General features: G+C 56.0%; 6 protein-coding genes across 6 annotated transcripts; 2 read left to right on the forward strand and 4 right to left on the reverse strand.

Moving 5' to 3' along the window:
- Positions 1-2,571: 2,571 nt before the first annotated feature.
- On the reverse strand, positions 2,572-3,906 carry B0H18DRAFT_153937 (uncharacterized protein). The gene is made up of 7 exons (XM_048036882.1): positions 3,596-3,906; positions 3,427-3,536; positions 3,261-3,366; positions 3,160-3,206; positions 2,979-3,099; positions 2,830-2,889; positions 2,572-2,761 (listed from the first exon to the last, which is right to left on the reverse strand). Exons 1-7 carry the CDS (start codon positions 3,729-3,731, stop codon positions 2,754-2,756), a joined length of 588 nt encoding a protein of 195 aa, XP_047886232.1. The 5' UTR covers positions 3,732-3,906; the 3' UTR covers positions 2,572-2,753.
- Positions 3,907-6,392: 2,486 nt separating this feature from the next.
- B0H18DRAFT_154061 (acyl-CoA N-acyltransferase) lies at positions 6,393-7,454 on the forward strand. Its single transcript, XM_048036883.1, has 2 exons — positions 6,393-7,353; positions 7,413-7,454. The coding sequence occupies exon 1, from the start codon at positions 6,532-6,534 to the stop codon at positions 7,351-7,353; it is 822 nt and encodes a 273-aa protein (XP_047886233.1). The 5' UTR covers positions 6,393-6,531; the 3' UTR covers positions 7,413-7,454.
- Positions 7,455-9,739: 2,285 nt separating this feature from the next.
- Positions 9,740-13,697, forward strand: B0H18DRAFT_887672 (uncharacterized protein; the record flags this gene model as incomplete). Its single annotated transcript, XM_048041191.1, has 8 exons — positions 9,740-9,864; positions 9,930-9,979; positions 10,037-10,087; positions 10,530-10,714; positions 10,776-11,254; positions 11,307-12,351; positions 12,409-12,695; positions 12,752-13,697. The coding sequence occupies 8 exons, from the start codon at positions 9,740-9,742 to the stop codon at positions 13,695-13,697; spliced, it is 3,168 nt and encodes a 1,055-aa protein (XP_047886234.1).
- Positions 13,698-13,962: 265 nt separating this feature from the next.
- Positions 13,963-15,099, reverse strand: B0H18DRAFT_1047210 (uncharacterized protein). Its single transcript, XM_048030830.1, has 7 exons — positions 15,076-15,099; positions 14,791-14,938; positions 14,613-14,719; positions 14,495-14,557; positions 14,390-14,435; positions 14,224-14,335; positions 13,963-14,064 (listed from the first exon to the last, which is right to left on the reverse strand). Exons 2-7 carry the CDS (start codon positions 14,817-14,819, stop codon positions 13,996-13,998), a joined length of 426 nt encoding a protein of 141 aa, XP_047886235.1. The 5' UTR covers positions 14,820-14,938; positions 15,076-15,099; the 3' UTR covers positions 13,963-13,995.
- A 736-nt stretch (positions 15,100-15,835) lies between these two features.
- B0H18DRAFT_1147056 (uncharacterized protein) lies at positions 15,836-17,457 on the reverse strand. The gene is made up of 5 exons (XM_048035699.1): positions 16,895-17,457; positions 16,545-16,834; positions 16,359-16,467; positions 16,169-16,301; positions 15,836-16,098 (listed from the first exon to the last, which is right to left on the reverse strand). The coding sequence occupies exons 1-5, from the start codon at positions 17,074-17,076 to the stop codon at positions 15,892-15,894; spliced, it is 921 nt and encodes a 306-aa protein (XP_047886236.1). The 5' UTR covers positions 17,077-17,457; the 3' UTR covers positions 15,836-15,891.
- A 1,294-nt stretch (positions 17,458-18,751) lies between these two features.
- B0H18DRAFT_154490 (transcription factor) lies at positions 18,752-21,906 on the reverse strand. Its single transcript, XM_048036885.1, has 8 exons — positions 21,763-21,906; positions 21,523-21,710; positions 21,341-21,474; positions 20,920-21,027; positions 19,778-20,862; positions 19,624-19,717; positions 19,023-19,573; positions 18,752-18,964 (listed from the first exon to the last, which is right to left on the reverse strand). Exons 1-8 carry the CDS (start codon positions 21,835-21,837, stop codon positions 18,875-18,877), a joined length of 2,325 nt encoding a protein of 774 aa, XP_047886237.1. The 5' UTR covers positions 21,838-21,906; the 3' UTR covers positions 18,752-18,874.
- Between the last annotated feature and the right edge of the window lie 116 nt (positions 21,907-22,022).

Genomic DNA, 22,022 nt, shown 5'->3' on the forward strand with positions numbered 1-22,022 from the left:
GTCGCGCAGGTGTAAGGGGGACTGCCTGAGCTACGAAGACAGTGCAAAGAAGAGTGACGGTGGCGAGAAGAGCAGTAGTAAGACGCATGGCGGATGTATGGGGCTGGTCGTTAGGTTCGTGCGATGAGGGGAGTTTCTGGAATAGTGTCTGGATAACGAATCAGACGGATGGGCGAGTAGTCGAAAGTATGTTAGAGCAAGACTGCACGCGTGAAGGAGGACCGGCCTGGCTTTGGACATTGCTCCGTCCTGCCTTTTATGTCTGGCGGCCGTCCGCCTTGACACACGAGCGTCGGTACACAGTCCGTTCCGACATGCGAGCGTTTAACCCAATGTGCCCGTCAGCTCTCCAGGGGAGCAGTACAAAGCGCCCGAACAGCGCTCTGGCAGATAAGATGATACGTGATTCGGAGCTGCACATGCAGATGTCATGTCAGTCAAAATTGCACCACACCTAATAGACAAGGCGGGCCCAGTCACCTTGAGCGCCCGGAGGTTTGAACTTCGAAATAGTTATCCGGAACAAGCTCTGTGCCAAGTGCCCAAATACAAGGATGAACCAGCGAGGTTTCATGAAGTCGACAACCATCCTCTTGAACCCGAATTCCGTAACATATTCCGGAGAAAGTGTGGGCTGCTCAGCGCTCAGGCCTCAGGTGCTGTACCTTTGAAGCCCAGGTTCGCCGCGCTCAAAGGTATCAGGAAGCCCCTCTTGATCCGGCGCTCACCTCAGCATCCCGACACGGTATCCGGACACACCGTAGAAGGGCATCGGACGGTGCGCCACCCGTCGTTTCGGAGGTACACCTGCCTATAGGGCGATGCCGATCATGAGATCAGGAAAGGGGCTGTGCGACGTGAATAGCAATCGTATCCCTAGGAGGCCACAGCCTGAACATCTCGGGGGCTCAAAAGTGTTCCATCACAACCCCCACTACAACCATTCGACCTTGCCCGACTTCCACAGTGAGTGAGACTATACATTAGATCGCATATGATCAGTATATTGACGTGGGTTTTTTTAGCCAAAAGCACCCACCAACCACCTCGATGTCCCCAGCAAACTCCCAACCCCTCACTCTCGACGGCAACGTCGAGACATTCTACGTCCATCAGTCCTATGTACTCACCTTCGGCAAAACCAGCGTCGATGTCTGGCGCGCGGGAGGCCCACACGAGCGCCTCGAGCACGTAGCACACCTCGCCCACTTCGTACAGCCTCCGCCGTATCACCTCGAACCCATCTTCGACATCGACCGTAACCTCATCATCATCGCCGACCAGGCCCAGGAGAATGTCCCACCCTCGCTCTTCGTGTTCAGCGTCGTCGACGGTCACCTCATCCGCAAGCTCGAGCTGTATGGCACCTTGACCGAGGATCACCTGTGGTACGCGGACGGCAAGGTCGTTGTCGCCATTGTAGAAAACCTCACCACAGCCTTGCTCTGCGACGTCCTCGGCGACGGTGGGGTCCTCGGCCGGGCCACCCTCCCCTCACGTCTCAGGGCGCGCGAGGAGAAGCGGCTGAACACGAACGGAGGCGTGCTGTTGCCCGTCCACGTCAGGCCGAACGGCGATATCATCGCGACGTCGTCCGAGGCGTGGGGTGACAAAATGGAGGTCCTGCGCTGGCGCGGGGCCGACGTTCCCCACTCACCGGAGCCAGACGCTAGCTTCACGCTCGACGTCGGGATCGAGGATGGCGATGAGATCTACCCGACATGCAGCGCGCACCTGAATGAGAACACCTTCCTGCTGGCCGTCTACGAGGCAGACGGTAGCGGGCTCCCGGTGCAATCTGCCTGCCAGACGTCGATCTATGCCATCGACACGGAGACCATGACCATTCGGTGGCACGCTAAGCCCATCGAAGGCTGGGTGCACACCGTTCGATACGTTGCTGCTCTGGATGTTATCGTCGCATTTGGACGGCACGACAATGGAGACGGCATAAAGTCCGATAAGTTCGGATACGCCGTCGTCCTCGACCCCGCGACGGGCAGCCAGCGGCAGATGGAGACGATCAACCACGGCGTGCAGGGCACTGCAGTAGAGTATTGTGGGCTCAGTCAAACCGGTGATGAGTTCGCGGTCGTCGTTGTCTTCGCTGATGGGTCCGTATGCGCGGTCGATCTGAGGCGATTCCTGGAGCATGGCTTCCCGAGAGAAGGCGAGCGGGTGGTGGTTTCGAGGCCACTGCCCGAGGGATCCAGCGTCAAGGAAGTGGCCATCGCTGGGCAGACAGTAATCCTTTTCGTCGACGACGGCGGCGAGTCTCCGCGCAGCCTGTACTTTAGCCTTGAGTAAAGGTCGGAAGATGGGAGTACTGACGCAAGAGGGTCGAGGCACATACTGTACTTACCGAGCACATACTTACTGTACCGATACCGTGACAGTGCTATGTAAGGATGTAATTATACATGTAGTAAGTAAGTACTACTTGCTCGGTGATCGTAGCTCTGTCACGGTTACGGAATTTGTGACTGCTGGTAAGATCTACCTACAAGTTGTTAACATGTTATTACCGAGGCCCTGAGTATCATCGGCACGCAGTGACGGTTCTCAAGACCTCATCTCTTGATTGTTCACTTTAAAACCTGAGTGACATCCTGAACAAATATGTAATATACTCTCCAAGCCGTACAGCAGTTTGTTACTGGCCACAAGACCGCGCGCAGCGCGCAGCATGAGAAGTGTGACGGTCCGGATGGTGTACAGCACCAATTGAGCACCGGGGTAGGTTCTCATAACGTTCAGTCATCTGGAGATGGTCGCCTAGGATATTCAAAAATCACATTGACAAAGATGTGAATATATGGTCCGGCCCACCCCGTCCTAGCAATTCGCACCCCGTGCTGCCGTCGTCGCACGGATGTCCTTCGGGAAGCACTGGTCGTTCGTCACGTACACGCAGATGTTTGGCCCGAAGGTCGTTGCGACAGAATATGAGCCATTCGTCACTGAGTCGCGCAACTTACCCGCCTTGAGCCCCGCTGTGATCGCGTCCGTGCAGATCCTGGCCACATCCATCTCCTTGTACCTATGCACAATGTTTTGAGCCTTGATCTCGGCCTTGTCGTCAATCCAAAGTGTCTTTGGCTTAACAAGTGGTAGAGGGACCGGTCAATCGGGAACAGCATATGGGGCTAAGTGGCCCACCTTGCGTGTGCGTGGCACTTGAGCGAGAGCCGTCGCCTCATCCTTTTCTGAGTCGTCAGCATGATTCTTCAGCCAGGCTGACATAAGATGCCGGCCGGAACCTGGGCTACTGCCGCCGTGCAGGACGTGTGTCTTCATCACCGCCCATAATTGAGCTGCTTTCGCAGCGATTTCAGTATCCTCGGCCTCACTTCTCGCAGCAAGGCTCTGTCGTGTAAGCTTCGGCGTTAATGCAATCGCGCCGCAGGGTCAGTGCTAAGTACTGACAGCGGATGCCTTCCTGCATTGAGCCGCAGATGTTGCGAGGGACCCAGGGTGGCCTTCTTTCGCGGCACAGCTTAGCGTGTCAAGCGAGAATCCGCAACGATCCGCACGGGCTGCAGTGGTAATAAGCGTGGGTGATAGCTTTCGTGCGACCACCACCATTACAACGTACCACAAGAGTCACAGTCTGTCAATCTCGCACAGGCTCTAGCATCGTTTCGGGAGCCAATCGCCAGCGGGGCGGCTTGCACTAAGAAGACGGTGCAAAGGAGGGTGATGGTAGCAAGGAGAGCAGTAGCGAGACGCATGTCGGGTGTACGGGACTAGTCGTGACGTTCGTGAACGGACGGTCGATAGGATGGATGGGTCGAGTAGCAAATGCCCGGCGATGCAAGACTGCACGAATGGAGGAGGACCAGCCTGGTTTTGGACATTGCTATGCCCGGCCTTTTATACTTGTTGACCGTCAGCCAGGACACGCCTGATTGCCCATCCGTTAGGATATCCGAGCGTTCTAACTGACCGGACAGCTCTTCAGGAGATGTCGCGAAGCTCCCAGATACCGCCCGGGCAGATCGGGAGCTTGAGATGATACACGATGCGAAGTACCGCAAGGCTCTGCGCAATACGGAATGTAAATTGAGATAGCACAAGATGCGCGCAAGCAGTACGTGCCTTGTGAGGTCGGGCGCTCTAAGTTCGACACCTACTGCCGAATGAAAGGCCATATTCAGAAATCGGGCACTTAAATCACATTTTTTCCCGCCACGCTACCTTTGCATTCTTACGCGCGAATACTAGCCAACGCATCCATAGAACGCAACGTGAGTGGCTGTGCTGCATCGTCGAGGGCGATGTTCATCACATTTGCCATTTGAACGTCGCAGGAAGCTGTCAACAGTTCTCTTGGACCCGCGCCCGGCGAAGCATGCTGTAACAGTATCAGGATACTCCGAGGAAGGCGTCGGTCCATGGGCCTTACCACAGGCAGAAGTGCCTTTAGGGCGCCGGTCCCGATCATGAGATCAACAAAGGGGCTGTGCGAAGTTGTCCACAGGCCCGAGGACACCGCATCTCGGGGCCACAAAACTTGTCCCTGCGACCGTTTTGCTTCCAGAGACTGGGACACTTCGTTGGAGATGTATGATCAGCATGCTGACGTGCTTCGTTCAGTTTAAGCATTCCGTAACATACTCCAGGGAAAGCGTCGGCTGCTGTGGTACTGCACCTTTGAAGCCCGCGTTCGCCCCGTCCAAACGTCTCAGGAAGCACCTCTTGATCCAGCGCTCATCGAAACATCCCGCAGCGATATCCGGACACCCCGAAGAAGACGTCGGATGGTGGGCACAGCTGCCTGAGGGCGGTCCCAATCATGAGATCAGGAAACTTGGGTGCGACGTGAATATTTGGATGGCTATAGTATCCGTAGAAGCATCTTGGGTGCTGAGAATGTCCCATCGCACCTCCTGCTACGGCCCATCGGCCTTGCCTGACTTCCACGGAGAATGAGACGCTACATTGGATCGTGTATAATCAGTATGCTGACGCGCTTATACAGCCAAAAGAAAACACACACCATCCACTTCGATGTCTCTAGCAGTCTCCCAGCCCCTGACCCTCGACGGCGACGTAGAGGCATTCTACGTCCACCAGTCGTATGTACTCACCTTCGGCAAAACCAGCGTCGACATCTGGCGTGCGGGAGCCCCACACGGGCGTCTCGAGCACGTAGCGCACCTCGCCCACTTCGTACAACCTCCGGCGTATCACCTCGACCCCGTCTTCGACACCGACCGCAACCTCATGGTCATCGCCGATCAGACTGAGGAAAACGTCCCACCCTCGCTCCTCGTGTACAGCCTCATCGGCGGTCAACTCATCCGCAAGCTCGAGCTGTATGGCACCCTGACTGAGGATCGCTTGCGGTACGCCGATGGGAAGATCCTTGTCGCCGTCGTACTGGAAGACCTCACGACCATACTGCTCTGTGACGTCCTCGGGGATGGCAGGGTCCTCGGCCGTGCTACCCTCCCCACACGCCTCAGGGCGCGCGAGGAGAAGCGACTGAATACGAACGGAGGTGTGCTGCTTCCCGTACACGTCAGGCCGAACGGCGACATCATCGCGACGTCGTCCGAGGGATGGGCTGACAAGATGGAGGTCCTGCGCTGGCGCGGGGCCGACGTTCCCAACTCACCGGAGCCAGACGCGAGCTTCGCGCTCGAGGTCGGGGTCGAAGACGGCGATGAGATCTATCCGACATGGAGTGCGCCCCTGGACGAGAACACCTTCCTTTTGGCCGTCTACGAGGCAGACGGTAACGTGCTTCAGGTGAAGTCTGCCTGCCAGACGTCGATCTATGCTATCGACACGGAGACCTTGACCATCCGGTGGCACGCTGAGCCCATAGGAGGCTGGGTGCACACCGTTCGACATGTCGCCGCGCTGGACATCATCGTCGCGTTTGGACGGCACGACAACGGGGACGGCATACAGTCCGACAAGTTCGAATACGTCGTCGTCCTCGATCCTGCGACGGGCAGCCAGCGGCAGACGGAGACGATCAGCCACAGCGTGCAGGGCACTGCAGTAGAGTACTGCGGACTCAGCCAGACAGGTGATGACTTCGCGGTCGTCGTTGTCTTCGCTGATGGGTCAGTATGCGCGGTCGACCTGAGGCGATTCCTGGAGCATGGCTTCCTGAGGGAAAGCGAGCGGTTGGTGGTTTCGAGGCGACTGCCAGAGGGGTCCAGAGTCAAGGAAGTAGCTGTAGGTGGGCACACAGTGATAATTTCCGTCGACGACGGCAGCGGGTCTCCGCGCAGCCAGTACTTTAGCCTCGAGTAGAGTTTTGGTACCTATGTAGAGGTCAAGACACAGACTTGAACCGCACGAAAAATGGTAGCTCTCTGTCACAATCACGGGACATGTGACTTGGCGCGCTCCCGCCGGCAGCATCGTGATTCGTGACGGCGGTCCTCATCTTTATCATGACTCTGTGCGCCCTGGTCAGTCTGACTCGACGCGATATGTCTCTGTTAAGAATGGCCACCTCTCCACCGTATTTTCCCACACAAACACCCGGACAACGTAGCGAGGACTGAGACCATGTCTCCGGCATTCGTAAACAACTTCACCCCGCCACCAGCAACCGTTTATCCTGACCCTGACAGCGTCCTCGCCTCCAAGGAGCCGTACGACATCAACTTCTCATTTCCGCTGCACTTCGATACGCTCGCATGTCCGACTGTCCGTCTTACGCCGTTCGTACCAACCTTGCACGCCCGCACGCTCTGGGAGCACGTCGGCCCACGGGCGCGTGAACTCTTCAGGTACTATCCCTACTGTCCTGATACCCTCGCACATTTCCTCTCCGTCGTCGAGAACATCCGCCGACACCCGGATAACTGTGCATTCGCCATCTTCGACCGGACGCGTCGACCAGATGGACCAGGAGGAGACTCACCCGCGGATTCGGAGGACGGTACGCTCGCGGGCGTGATGGCCCTCATCAACACGTCTAAGCAGCACAAGAACACGGAGATCGGACTCGTCGTCGTCTTCCCCGCGTTCCAGGGCACGCACGTCGCGCGCACCGCGCTCGGCCTTCTCCTGCGCTACTGCTTGCAGCCGGCGGCGGCCTCTCCTCCTGGGTTGGGCTTCCGTCGCGTGCGCTGGTCGGCGCACCCGCATAACAAGGCCTCGATCAAGCTTGCGAAACGTATGTGCTTCCAAGAGGAGGGCGTCATGCGCTGGACGTTTTGCATACCGAACGTGGAGGAGATGAAGCGAGAGGCGCATGGAGTGAAGAGAGAAGGAGAAGACGGTTGGGGACGCGATAGCGTCTGTCTGGCGATCTGCTGGGACGAGTGGGATCGGAGCGCAGGATATGGTGTGGAAAGACTGTTACAGCAGCCGTCGGGCCAATAGGTGAGCCGACAGTCGTTTGTCACCTATGCTGGTGTCTCAAGACCGTAAGCTGTCACTAGATTGCTGCTGTAGGAGACCAAGTAAATTGACTGGTGAGCGTGAGCAACTGTACCCTCGCCCCGAAATGAAGCTGACAATCAATGATGCAGTGTCCCTCCATTGCATCATTCCAGCGAACGAAGGGTACAATACTGCATCTCGACTGGCGCTGGACTGAGTGCGATCTGCATGTTTGTGGAACGCTTCACCGCATTCAGAGAGGAAGACTGGGTTGTGAGATCGAAATGATCTTGTTGTCTGAGCTCCGTAGTGTCCCTGGTGTTCAAGTTGAGTGGACAGGTCTTTCACTTCGTACATCCCAGGGCAGAGCGAGGGAACACAGAAGTGCTTACGAGCTATTGGCAGATAGGTTCTATGTGCGTCTGAGTGGACGATGCAGATGACTCTTCAAACTGAATACGTACTGATCAACCCAGGATCACCCTTTCCTTAGGGCATGCGCCTGATTCAGGAGAGGTTACTGTTGACGGCATGGTTCCGGCCGAGACCATCGCGATCACTGTTTCTGCGGTCGTGATCGTCAAATGACTCGACGTCGGTTCTCTACCTATATACACGGCAGCAGATTCACTGCTGCATTGTCCACCGCTACCTAAAAGGCGTGGTCACTGGTCAGAAATGCCACCGCCATACGTGAACAACTACACCCCGCCCAAGATCGCGCCTTACCCTGACCCCGAGAGCATCCTCGCCTCCACGGAGCCCTACGACATCAACTTCTCCTTCCCGTTGCACCTCGACACCCTCACGTGTCCTACTATCCGCCTCACGCCGTTCGTACCTTCGTTGCACGCTCGCACACTCTGGGAGCAGATCGGCCCACAGGCACGCGAGTGCTTCAAGTACTACCCCTACTCCCCCGACACCTTCGCACACTTCCTGTCCGTCGTTGAAGGCCACCGACAGAATCCACATACATGCGTCTTCGCAGTCTTCGATCGGACGTGCGGGCCAGATGGGGCGCGCTCGGACACAGACTCGGGCGCAGAGGAGCGTGACGGCGTGCTTGCGGGTACGCTGGCCCTGATTAACACGTCCAAGCCGCACAAGCACACGGAGGTCGTCCTCGTCCTCGTCCTCCCCGCCTTCCGGCGCACGCACGTCGCGCGCATCGCGCTCGGCCTCCTGCTCCGATACTGCCTGCAGACACCGTCGGCCTCCCCGCCCGGGCTGGGCTTCCGCCGCATCCGCTGGTCGGCCCATCCGCAGAACGCGCCGTCGATCGGGCTCGCAAAGCGCATGGGGTTCAGGGAGGAGGGCGTGTTGCGCTGGACGTTCGCTCTCCCGGACGTGGAGGAACTGACGCGCGAGGCGCCGGTGGTGGAGAGAGAGGGCGACGAGGGGTGGGGACGGCATAGCGTGTCTTGGCGATTTGCTGGGATGAGTGGGAGAGTGGAGGGCGAGCGACTGTGGAGGGGTTGTTGCAGCAGACGTCGGGCCATTGATACTGAGTGAGCTGGTATTCGTGCGGCGGCGCAGGCCTGGCTGATCATCATCTCAATTGCTGCAGGGACTGTATCCCCATAAAACGCCTTCAAACGAGTTTGTGTGAGAGGAGATGACGGTAATAAGTAGTGCTCACGCTTTCGACATATCTTGCAATGCAGATGTTGAACCCATCTATTCGATCCTGTCCGTCGACGGACTGGGTTCAAGTAAATTTTGGCTAATGGATCAGTCCATCGTGCTCGGAGCTGTCGTCGAAAGCATCCTTATCCGCTATGCCAGAGCGATCATGGACGCAGAGACACATCAACCGCGGGCCCATAAGATCAGTTGGACCTTGCGTGCGACAGGGATATGCCCTCAGGCTTCGAGTACGATCACTAGAACTACTTTACTGTATCATGATAGTCAGACAGCGTTGATTGGTCATTTAGCATCCGTGGCACGGAACCCGAGAGCATAGAGGCCACCGCCAATCCTGCAGAAAGAGGCTGAAATGTAGTTTCAACCGAACTCTACAATCGAGCGTTGCCGTTTGTCATATACCGAGTATGAATATCGTTGCGGACATCGTAAGTAAATGGCCAACTTCACATCAAACGCGAGCTTCAGCAGCGAGATTTGTCCCGGTTTCGTTTTCTGCGACATACGACTATCAAGGCTGCGAAGTGGCCCAACAGCCTTTTGGCGCCCGGCGATGCAGAAGATGTCACGCGAACCGTGGGAACCCCTGAGGTTGTGGCGACGTGAATCATTTTCCTGTGCTCTCCTCCCAACGACGACCTCAAGCTGACCTGAAGACTCTACGTACGCCGCAATTCCCTAAGGCACAATGTCCAAGCTGGAAGATGTCGACAATAAAGAAAACGCGAAGGTAGCCATGGCCAAACCGAAGAGCAAGAGACCGCGGACGACGAGTAAGGCGTCCAAAGTGCATTGTCTGTGTCGGAAGCCGGATGACGGATCGCCCATGATCAGATGCGAAGAGTGCAGAGAATGGTACGTGTCGGCCTTGAACGCACCTGCAGGTGCGCGCGATGGACAGTGGATTGACTCCTGGGCGGTTCTAGGTACCATTTCCGTTGTGTGAGTCTTCCCGAGAGGGATGCGGAGGATGTCCGTAAGTTGTCGCTTTTCCTGTGTTCAAGCGTCGAGGACTAACGTGTGTCACAAGCAGAAACGTACATATGCCCTTCGTGCCACGAGCGTACGGGCTTGCGGACAATCAGTGAGTATTTCGGCTCAATACACGGGCGCGTTGCCTGCATTCTGGTTCTCGTTTCTTTTGCCTGTCCATGTACTTCGTTTACGCATCATGTAACTTTGCCCTCATGTGCTCCGTGCCCGCACTCTTGAGAGACCGTCAAGTTAGTTGCGCGTAGGTAGTGTCCGTTGTGGCGTTCGCGTGCGTACCCTGCACGAGCAAGTGTGTGGCCTAGTCAAAGTCGGCCTCTCGATGTCAGGCAGGTCGTACGGTGTCACTCGTCTGGGGCGACTGCATGATTGCCGTCGTGAGGCAATGCCTAAGGAAGCTCCTTGAGCAACCGGGGGTCGTTGTCTTAACGGGCACTGCCTGCAGAGCATATTAGGAGGGTCGTACCACATGTTTCTCATTCGTTGTGTTTGGTGTTATGTGTGCACGGGCGGTGACTGATAGTTGGTTCTCGCAGTGGACTGGGAAGGTGTGGACGGCTTGGAAGAGAGCAGCGACGGGACAAGACAGAAAGCAACACCGATGGCCAGGCAAGACGGCCCGGAGAGTGGGCGAGATAGCGATATGAACTCTCCAGAGTCGGATGATGGAAGTGGGGACGAGTATGTTGCGGAGGAGTCGAAGTCGAGAGTGACGGTCAAGGTGTGTGTCTACCGTTACCTCCTCGCCACCAAAAATCCTCACCTGTGGCGTCGCTTTCCAGCGTCGGACACGCAGGGTATCGATCTCATCCAACTCGGACACGGATTCCGATGGGTCGCCCACCAAACAGAAGGCACCGAAGCGACAGCGTCGTACAAGCACTGTGACTCACGAAGGTGGTGTGCGCAAATCTGCATCCCCTGGTGCGAGTTCCCTGGTCAAGCGTAAGCAATCAAGTGCCACTGCACCTCCCGCGAAGCGTGCGAAGTCCGCCTCGGGCGACGATCCTGCGCGGAAGTATTGCTTGACCAAGCTCGAGGAGATATTCTGTCCTATTTTCCTCCGTCACCCTTTTCTGGACGGGAAGAAGGCCACCTCGGGTAACCTAGAGCCCACCAAGCAGGAAGATCTCACCGATGAGGAGAAAGAGAAGCTGGAGATGACTGCGAAACATTTCGCTGCAGACCTCGAGCAGTGTATCTTCAACTTGTATTCCGATACTGACAAACACGGGAGGCATTTCGTGGGAAGCAAGTATAAGTGAGTCGTTTGTCAACAAGCAGTTGTGGTCGTACTGACATGACCTGTGCAGGGAGCGTTTCAGGATGCTAACATTTAATCTAAGCAAACCTGATCGTGTGCTACTTCATAAGCGCATAGCTTCATCGAGCCTCACGCCAAATGAACTGTCGACAATGACCTCCACCGAGCTGGCTGACGAAGAGACAAAACAGTCCATCAGGCATGCTGAAGAGGAAGCGCTGGCTCATTCTATCCTCAAGAAACAGGCGCTTCCCCGTGCGAAGATCACGCACAAAGGTATTGAGAATATCGAGGATGTCAACGGTGCTACGCGTGATGTTGAGCGTGCGCGTGAGGACCAGGAGGAGGAAGATAGGATCGCGCGCGAAAGACAGGCTCGTTTGCGGCTCCAGGCTGAGCGTGCGCGATCTGCGAGCACGCAGGGTCAGGGGTCTGTTCCGCCTGAGTCTCCCGTTGTCCCACAGACTCCTACTTGGGGTGCCCCGCCTCCTGTTCCTTTGCATGCTTCGCACACAGATGTCAATGTGGGAGTACCTGGCATGGGCAGGCCTCCTGCGAATCCGCTGTTCGTACCGTCTGCGTCGGACTACCAGACTCCTGTAGAGGGCGAGCTGAACCTTGCCGACCTCATCAATATTGACGAGGACGTTCCGAACGATGTTCCCGCTACTGCACCCACACCGACGCCTTTCGGTGAGGATACCCCGCCGCCGTTCCAAGCGCACTCCCCTGGCGCACAAAGTCTGTCACCTCCCGGTGCTGCAGGTCCGACACCATCCACAGGGATGTCTCCGTTCGCGGCGAAGCCTGATTTAACGTCGCGCCCGTCGTTTGATCTCAATGCGTTATGGGTTCCTAAAGGCGATTCCCCTGGGCAGGAGCAATCGACTGAGCTTCAGGATGTGCCGATGCAGGATGGAGAGTCGGAGCCCACCGTTGAGCCCCACCCTCTGGGCGAGACGGCCGACGATCAGGACTTCGACATGTTCCTAGGCAAGGACGAAGAGGAACCACCTGCTCCACCACCAGTGGATAACAGTCCGGAGGGACTGCGTGCTGCTTTCGAAGCCCTTCCGAAAGTATGGACAGGCACGGTAAGCGTGACAACCCAATGCTATCAGTCTGACGTCGTACTGAAGTATCAATCGCAGCTGAGCATGCCACTGGATTCAGCGATGGCTCAAGACGTATCACTCAATGCTCGCCAGTCTGGTGGGCGGGCGCTGGAGGACGGCTCGCCTCTTTGGCAAACCTTGTTACCCTCCAAGGAGCTTCGCATTGATGGCAGAGTGCCCGTGGACAAATCCGCGCAGTACCTCACGCAGATGCGCTTGAACCCATTGAAAGAGCTCATAGCGGTGGCCTTCTCTCCTGAGCCTGGCCTTGGCATCGAGGGCACGGGCTTCAAACTTCTGATTGATCACTTGACAGCGAAAGGGTACGAGTGCCTTTGCCACGCACACTTCTGATTGCTGACCACACCGTGTTCTCTAGGCGTCATGGACTCGTATTCCCTTGGGGAAACCGACCGAAAGACTGGGCACCAGGCCGTGAGCTGTACATCATTCCCCTTCTGGCTTCCGATCCGATCCCCGAATACATGGAGCTTCTCGACGACCTTCGTCTTCCCAAACAACGCACATCCAACTATCTTGTCGGAATATGGGTTCTGAACAAGGGCAAATTAGCACCGCCCCCACCGACCTCTACTCCTGCGCCGCATCCCTTGGGCCCGGGCGCACCTCCCATCCAGTTACCTCAATCGCTCCTGGATCTTCTTCCCTCCTTCGTTCCCCAGCCTCCATCTCAGCCTCAGTTTTTTGTACCACCCCCTACGCAGCCGCCTGCTACGAACTCTGCCCTGGCTGCAGAGGTGGCGCAGCTGACTCCCGAACAGATACAGTTGATGTTGCGCACGTTGACTTCGACTACGCTTGCACCACAACAGCCTACTATATCCGGACCATCACAGCCTGCCATCCCAATTGTCCCGCATATACCCCCGGCGGCCAGTCTACTACCGCAACAGCTACCACCCGGCCAACAGCAGCCCATACCCCTGCAGCCGTGGCTCAACCCGGCAGCCATCTACCCACCGCCATTTCAATCTCCCCCGCACAACATGTATCCCGGTCAAGGCCCGCCTCCGTCACATCCTTATCCTGAGATGCATCAGGACTTCTACGAACGCGACCGACCGGGTCCACGTGGGCGGTTTGACGGTCCTGGTGACCGTGGGCAGAGAGGAAGAGGACGGAATCGAGGAAGGGGACGCGACCGCGATCGCGAGCATGAGAGGCCGAGGGACTCTGGGTGGAAGAGCAGAGGGCGTGGAAGAGGTGGTGGTGGCGGTGCGTCTAGTCCGCCGCGAGGTCGCGGACGGAATGACCACCCGGATGGAGTTGATGTGGTTGCGTCTGCTGTTGTCCTGTCTCGTTGATCTATTCTTGACTTATTCTCCGTTGTCGCTGTATCAATAGTGTCGTTCGTAGCTAGTAACGTAGTCGTTGGTCGCCGCTCGGACTCTTCTTTCCCTACCGTATGAACTCACAGCGAAAGTGTATGATGTTGCACGAAGTATGAAGTATGTCATTGCAATGCTATGCAATCTTGTTGAATTCGACAAACATCTGGAGACACTTCCAGCAGCCATGAATTGAGTATGGTGGATTCATACGTATGGTGCTCCCGTTGTTATTTTTGGTATGGTGAAGTCAGTCCAACAAAGCTCAACCAGATCATGCAGATAGATTGTCGAGCGCGAGGTGTGCGATGGCGACGCTCGAAGTACAGATGAGACCTGGCCATGTTAGGGTGGCATTCAGCTATCTTGCTTCGCGACCTGTATTCAAAATGACATACCCAGCCAAATCAGCGTGTGGATCTTGGCGGTGTTGTACACATTTCGCTGGTGAACAGGCAAAGATCGGAAGATGTACGGATTGATGCAACTGAGAATGGCACACCTTTGCAGGATCGCCGGTGCTGTAACCAATAGTGTAGATGAGACGGGAGAAAGACCAAGTGCCACACAAGGTGGCTGCGAGGATTGGGTACTTCGCAGCGGTGATGACGGTGCTTTGGAATACCTGATCAGTGTGGTTGGACTCCTCTGAATAGTGCCTGGCATACCAGGTGATCACGGCCGGTAAGTATTCAAGCGTATTCTGTGCAGCGCCTACATCCCGAATCATGTCAACTCTTAGAGAACACTCAACGGTGCCATGAACTTAATACGTTGGGTGCAGTTGAAGATCATCGCATCCTTCGACGCGGCCGCTTCCGCCTTCTCGGCATACACTACCGGGTAGTACCCATTCAACCTCGTGATAGATGCAAGTCAAGTAAGGCTCACCTTGGGGATACTCTATTGCAGCCCGTTTCCTCGCGCTGACCGTTTTAAACGTCTGGTAGAATGTTAGCCAGCATGTCGACACGATCGCCGCAGCGGGGTAGATCGCCCTGAGTAGGTTGAATCAGAGTTGAATCAGACGTCGGCATTTACTACAGACCAGCATGAGTATATAACTCACTGGTGAGATGCAGTGCCAGTGACAAGCATGGTACTAGATTGTGAGGTGCTATGTTGTTTGTGCAGCAACAGCGCCGTGAGCCTAGGACTCGGCGGAGAGACATAAGCTTTGAGAAGCTCTATATATATCCCGGTCTAGTCGAACTGGGCTGAGGTCCCAGCGCATCGAGTTACCATTCAGTTTACACCGTCGCTAAGACTGTGCTTACTCACCTGGAAGAGTTCGTCGCATTGGTAAGGGACCTCAGTAAGCGAGGCAGGCGGCAAGTTCGCAGCATCTACACACCCTATCATCGAGACGTCGAACACCTCTAGGCTCGAGCCGCTATTCAGATGGACACAGTAGCCAGAGTACAGCCAGGGTCGCTCACGGAAGTCAGACGGTCTGGAAAGCCCGACGTGCGCACTTCGAGAATGCGGAACCACACAAGCGCTAGACAAGGAATTCGCGAGCCTCGTCCATAATATGGGTCTGTTATACGTCCTCGCGCCCGAGCAACGTCGCCAGCTGCTCAGTGAGTTGCATAACCATCATGCCATCTTGTACTGTGATCAAATCATTCAGAACTACTGCATCACAAGCTTACTGGCAAAGGGGTCTGGTTCAAGGACGTGATTGAGTCCATGAGAGCAAACCTAGCAAGGCCTACTGTTGATTGGTACAAAGCGTCCGATGTGATGGCACGATGCATTCAGCTTGGTGTTCTTCATCGGTCTCGTTGCCAAAGTCAGGCTCTGAGACGTCTCGTTCCCTACCTCACTTGTAAAGTAGAGGTTAATGGCACTGCTTGTCCCGGACCCTGGCCGATCGTCCGATATGTCAGAGGTAAGTACACCAGGAACCCGCCTGCTGTCATGACCTTCGGGCATAACTTAGTATCTATGGTGGCCAAGCCAATAAATAGGGCCTAGGATGCGAATGAAGAACAGAAAGTCGAGGTAAGGAATGATAATTTAGAGGAACACTCCTCTTGTATGGAGGGCAGTGCATCGATAACAGACCGGATAAACCGACAACTGGGAGAGACCCCGAGTTAGTACGCGCACCGGCACTCAAGCTGCATCACGCACAGTGAATCGCGCCGAACCATTGCGAGACTCGTTACTGGCTCTTCAGACCAGTAGGAACCCCGAACACTTCCTTGACATTAACGGCGAGCAGCATCGCGCCGGAGAGCCATTCGGGGGCGATGTGCAGCGAGTAAAACAGCGCCTTCGCCATGGGGCCATTGAGCGATCCTGGCGCCATTGACAATAGCGAGGTGGTAGAGTTGGACATCGCTGCCAACCTATACACGCTAGGGATCATCTACTCACAGGTAGGCGAGAAAAATCAAGGTAATGAGCATTCGTTGTGAGAGCCGAGTGTTAGTACTCACAATAATACAGAGCATACTGCAGAGATACAGCGCGGGCCCACGAGGTATCCGATTCGGCCGCGTCGACAAAGCCCAAAGGACCTCGTACAAGGCAACGAGCTGTAGGAACAGCACGATGATCGTTGAGGCATAACTGTGGCACGTGCAAATTGTCAGAAAATGAATATACGCGTTCCTCTGTGCAACGCACTTCATTGCCCGAACGACTTTTGCCACGGTTTCGTTCGTGATACCCGTAAAATACAGACCGCCGGATACGGAGCCTAGGGCAATTGCTTGTAAGCGCAGCACCACGGAGGCTATCCCATATGCTCAAGTAGAGCACGGAGTTTCGGCTCGTCCTGGAAGGTTTCCTGCTCGACAGTCGGCAATTTACTGTAAGACGAGCTGTTACTGGTATGTCCAGACAGGCGCATCGGCTTGAGCGGTTGCTCTTCCTCTAAGGGAAGAAATGTGCGATCTTCGAAGGCCTGCGGCGGGATCTCCACAATGAAGGAAGTGCCTTTTAACGCCTTCACGACAAACAGCCGCGCGATGTTGTTGAGGTCCTGCGTCGTGCTTAGGAATCCCAAGGCATACGCGCTCTGCAGCCAAGAGACGAAGAAATTTGTCGTGCGGATGTTGGGTTTCTGAGCCTCAGCGGCACGAATGGCGAAGTCAGCTATCCTATGAAGTCAGGTGCCATTAGGTTGAGAGGATCACATACACTGGACAGAGTGTACTTACCGCTCTACCGAGAAAGTCACAGTCCCGATGTACGAGAGCGACCGTGACCGTTTGTCGATCATTCGCCAGACTGCAACTGGAACAGTCAGAGCATAGAGAATTGTAAAGATCAAGGCAGGCGTAAAATCATGAGGGAACGGAATGCCTCCAATGGGCGATGGAAACTTGTGTTCAGAAGACATGGAACAGACGGAGAAAGGATGAAGAAGAAGATAGTACTGGCATTCGATGGCGCGGCGTTGCTCTTTTATTCAATGTGCGAAGATGCTGCGCCGTGGACGTGGATAGACTACCAGTAACAACCACCGCTGCAATTGAGATGCATGAGGCAGAGTCGCGGTGTTGGCCCATCGCCGCTCCTTGTCCACAGAGGACGCCGCAGTGAGTGTCGTCAGCCGCGAGTGCCTCGGCCGTGACTCGGTGATGGCTAGAGACAAATAGACGTCGTTCAACGTTCATCGATGTAGCGACGCGCATCCATATGCGATAGTGGGGTGTCTCACACACAGGACGCACCTGACTGGAAATCCCCGACTGCGACCAGAACGAGGGAGGGTATTGTACTTGCGAGGTCGTTACGGTTCTCTGCGAGGAAGGATACACACGGGCTGAGGATCATTCGCCCATACACGGTTGATCCGTTGCCATGACTAGACTTGATCTCTCCCTCTGATATTCATATCCAGGCCGCAGGCTTCGACCTGTGCAATTCGCAGATTTGACGGCGTGATGTTCACGTCCAACTCTATTGACAGCGACGTCGACGCGTTGACGTGACCGAGGCTTGCCCGTGCCAGTATGGCAACCTCGTACGTGAATCGCCTGCTAGAGCTGGTCAGGCGACATATCACTAGATTAACTTGGAATCCAACATCGACACATACTGACCTGACACTCACCGAGATGCAACCAACCGCCGTGTGGTACTGAGACTAGCGTGAAGCGCTAGGCGTCTAAGTGGCTGTTCAACGCACCAGGAACATACACCATGACATGTCCGACAACTCCCTTGGCCGTGCACCCGCGCTATCCGCGAAGACGACCTGATATTCGTGGTGTGAATACCGCGGGAGTCAGACTCAGCGGACGAAACTTATGGCCTGGGACTCTGGAGATTCACTGTCACGACGCTGGCACCGACAACGTCTGGTCCCGTCGTCTTGGCTCCTCACGGAATGAGCACATTCTGCGCATGAGCATGGTTTCGATATCTAGAACACACAGTGGGACATACGCCTGTCCGAGGAGAAGTGTTCGCTCACATCCGTCGTGTCCGAAGCTCGTCTCAAGGCTCTGTAACATTTGTCGAGCTGTTGATCACCGAGGTGTGTACGGTAGAGCCTGATGTTTACAACTCGCAAGGTGGTACTTCGTATGAGGCTGCCATGACAATCTACGTTACAGATGTGTCAGCGTTGAGAGCTAAGGGGAGGAGGCAAGGAGAATCCTTGAGAGAAGATAATGCGATTTCGCTGTACAGAGCCAAGGACGCTCCGGCTGCTCCAAGAAGTCGATCAACCGGCGCGAAGTTTTGTGACACAGATTGACAGATTGACCCCGGGCCAGCGAACGTCCAGGTCAACAAGGAAAGCACGGCCTCCCAAGCCCATGATCCAGTCGTGTACCTATACCACTCGCATGCCGCTAGGGTCAGCATTCACCAACCTCAGAAGACAGCACTCACCAGGATGCCTGACGAAATGTGATAGAGACCGTCTGGCATGTCGTCGACATTGTTCAGGCACCAGGCGTCGGGATCAGAAGTTTCAAGATATTCCATGGGCAGCCAAGCTAAGGATTATGCACCTGTGGACGAACATGTATGCGGTGTATAGTACATTGCAAAGGAAACGGAACAGAGACATGAAACGAGGACCCAACAGGAAGTCTGGCATACACAAGGCCTGTCATATAACACCATTCTTGACCTACAAATGCACACGACCATGACTTCCGGAGCAGGATGCATCGATAACATGGCTATCGTACCTTTTGCATAAACCCTGATACACGACCAATATCCACAATCTGCGCCTCGCTCTCTACAGCGACGACAAGGTTCTCGAGCATCTGGCAAATGTAGCCATCATTTAAAAAGCACATTGAAAGCGTGGTCAGCGCAACGCACCTCCTCGACTTTGTCGATCGGTACGCCCGTGCAAAGCGCCACGATTTTCTTGCACTGAAACTCCTTCTCCGCACTGGCGCCCTGCAAGGACCGGAATCGCGCGTCCACCAACCGCTCCGCCCGCTCATGCCACAGCTTCATCCTACGTAACCTGATTAAGCTCGCCGCGGAGTCCACCGTCGGTACTGGCGGGTCCGCATCCAGATTGAACGATAGGTCGACCGGACCTGCGCCCGTCATCGTGTACGTCGCCCCCCTCAAGCGGAATGCGGGCCCAGCCACCACGCCGGCGTCGGATCCGTCGAGCTCTCTCCGGCCCGTCCATTCAAACTCGTCCTCGTCTTGAAGCGCCTTCTCGAGGTTCCGTATTCGCTGGTTGACTTGGTCCATCTCGCCGCATCGCTGCGTCCACGACTGAATCTGTTTTCGTTGTTCTGAGAGCTCACGCGTTGCCGCGCGCAGGTGTGCTTGCGTGACATCGAGCGCGTCCTGCTTCGTCTTAACCTCCGCTGAGAAGTCATTTCCCAGCATTTGGACCATGGCGGTCATCTCTACGTAGTTTCATGAGACCAGTGATAAGGCAACGACGCAGGGTACATACCAGCTAGCACGTCCTGACTTTTCAAGACGGGAGCAGAGGGCCCGGATCGCAGTGAATTGAGGATGTCCTCAGCGCGAGGTCCACCACCCAGTTCCTATTAACGCAGCCGAATCACATCAATACACAGTCATAGTACAGCTGCGACGAGTCCTACCTCCGTCTCAACACCGAAGTCACCGGGTCGCAAGCCAAGGTTATTGGGCAGGATTCGATTCGCCCCCACATCCAACAGTGTCCTCACCAGACTCCGATTCCCAACCCTCGCAGCGATATTCAGTGCTGTATCGCCATGCTCATCCTGCAGGTCCACAATTGAGCGGAACTCGCCGCCCTGGTGTTGTGCGATCCAGTAGAAGATCTGGTCGAGGTAATACCTCGCGGCCGACGCGCGCCCCTTCACACCCGCGGACGAGACGACATGGTGGATCACCGACTTCCTTGACGAGTCGAGTGTGCGGATGGACGGGTGCAGCGCGGCGACAAGCAGGTGGAAGCTCTGTTGGTCCGCGTTGTGCGTCGCGAGGCACGCTCGTACGAGTGCGGTCTCGCCGTTGTAGTTCCCGCGGTGCACGTCCGCGCCGTTCGCGACGAGCGCATTTACGATCGCATGCCTCGCCATACTCGCCGCCAGGTGCAATGCGGTATGTCCCTGGTCGTCCAGAACGAGGTCAACGTCCATGTTCAGCGCGGGATTGTCTGGCCCAATATCGCGGATCTGGTCCACGATGGGCAGGGGTTCGTCGCCTCTGCAGATGGCAGTCACAATCGCCGCTCTGCGTGAGTCGCGTAGAGGCGCCGCGGCGTCGGTTGTCCTTGGGATGTAGGGTTTGGATGCAAAGCGGATCTCGAGTGTGTCGGGATCGAGTTGTCCATCGGGTAGCTTACCATTGGGCATCAAGGACTGAGAACTGCCCGGGCGCGAGACACCGTTTCCCATGGCTGGCGTAGCTGCACGCAGGTCCTGTACCCCAGCAAGGCTAGGGTCTATAGCAGCATCTGGTGACGGGTCCAACCGCGGGCGCTTAGAGGGGCCCGCACCGTCCATCTGCGGCGAGATCGAAGGCGGGCGCGATTGGTCTGCCATTTGAATGTCAGGAGAACCAGCAAGGTGTGGCGTCTGCCGTGAAGGCGGGCGTGGGGAGGCTGCAGATGACTCGCCGTCAACATCTGACCGCGAGCGTTTGAGAGAAGGCGGTGGTGGTGTAGGGGATACATTGACTGTATGCTGTTGATATGCGGCTAGACACACAAGTTCCTCGCATATACTCAGGTTTCTGAGAAGCGATGGCTACGTACCTGAAGTTGAAGGGGTGAATAAACCTTGTGCACGCCCCTGATTCAATAAGCGAAGGGCAGAACCTGGCATAATTGGCGGGGGCGCAAGGCCAGCGGGTACAAAGTTTCCTACGAGAGGTGTTAGCAAGTGGCCAGATAGGTGTGAACGAAAGAATTGAGGATAAGAAGGACAGGGTGAAATGTAACGTAGTTTCTGCGGTGAGTATTCATGCGAGATCTGCGTGCAGCTACCCGCCGACGTGGGCCTCATAGCGCCACTGGGCAGAGAGGCAGTATGCTCTCTGTTCGGGCAGTATATGTAGTGTATTGCGAGGATAGAGCGTTCGCGCCCTGTCACTCGCACATCGTGACGTTGCGGGGAAATGGAGGCTAAGAGCAGCCCCTCATGCAGTCGCTTTAAACAATGCAATGAGGTACTAACCTGACGTGATATTAGGCAACCCAGCTGGAAGGCCACCGAGAGCATTGGCGTTGGGAACGAAGTCGAAGAGAGGCGCGAGTAGAGGTGCGACGCCATACTGCACAGCAATGTCACGGCCCCTCTCGAGGGGAATCCTACTCAAGTATGAGCGGAAAAAGTGGAGGAACAGATGTAACACGTACCATGTGCCTTGATACTTGCCATACCCACCCTGTACAATCTCGTGTTTCCCTGGCAGGATCTCCTTCTCGAGAATCTTGGTACGGCGTCCCTTGTCAACGCCGGCGACCTTGAGGATTTGGGTCGCGTTCACGTAGGAATCGGTGCGGCGGCGCATGACTGCGATGCCGCGCACCATGCATTCGTAGACCTAGACGACGCGACGCGTTAGGGCGTGTCTGTAGAGGAAGAGGGAAACGCACCTGGACGGACGAATAGACGGCATTATAGATCTTGACAGGCTGCTGCTGGCCCGGGGCGCGCGCGACGGCCTGCATACTGGCGGCGTCGTCGGGGTCGTCGAGGATGGTCGTCGGGCGGAGGCGGGTCTGGGGACTCTCACGTCGTCGCGCGCCGAGACGCGCTGCAAAGCGTGTTGGCGGAGCTCGAAATCCGCCACCGTCTGCCCTCGCCACCACCGCGACCGCTTAGGTAAGCAACGCGTGGACTGTGCCCCGACGCC

Source organism: Fomitopsis serialis (genome assembly GCF_022376445.1).
Source record: "Fomitopsis serialis strain Sig1Antser10 chromosome Unknown B0H18scaffold_175, whole genome shotgun sequence".
NCBI lineage: Eukaryota > Fungi > Basidiomycota > Agaricomycetes > Polyporales > Fomitopsidaceae > Fomitopsis > Fomitopsis serialis.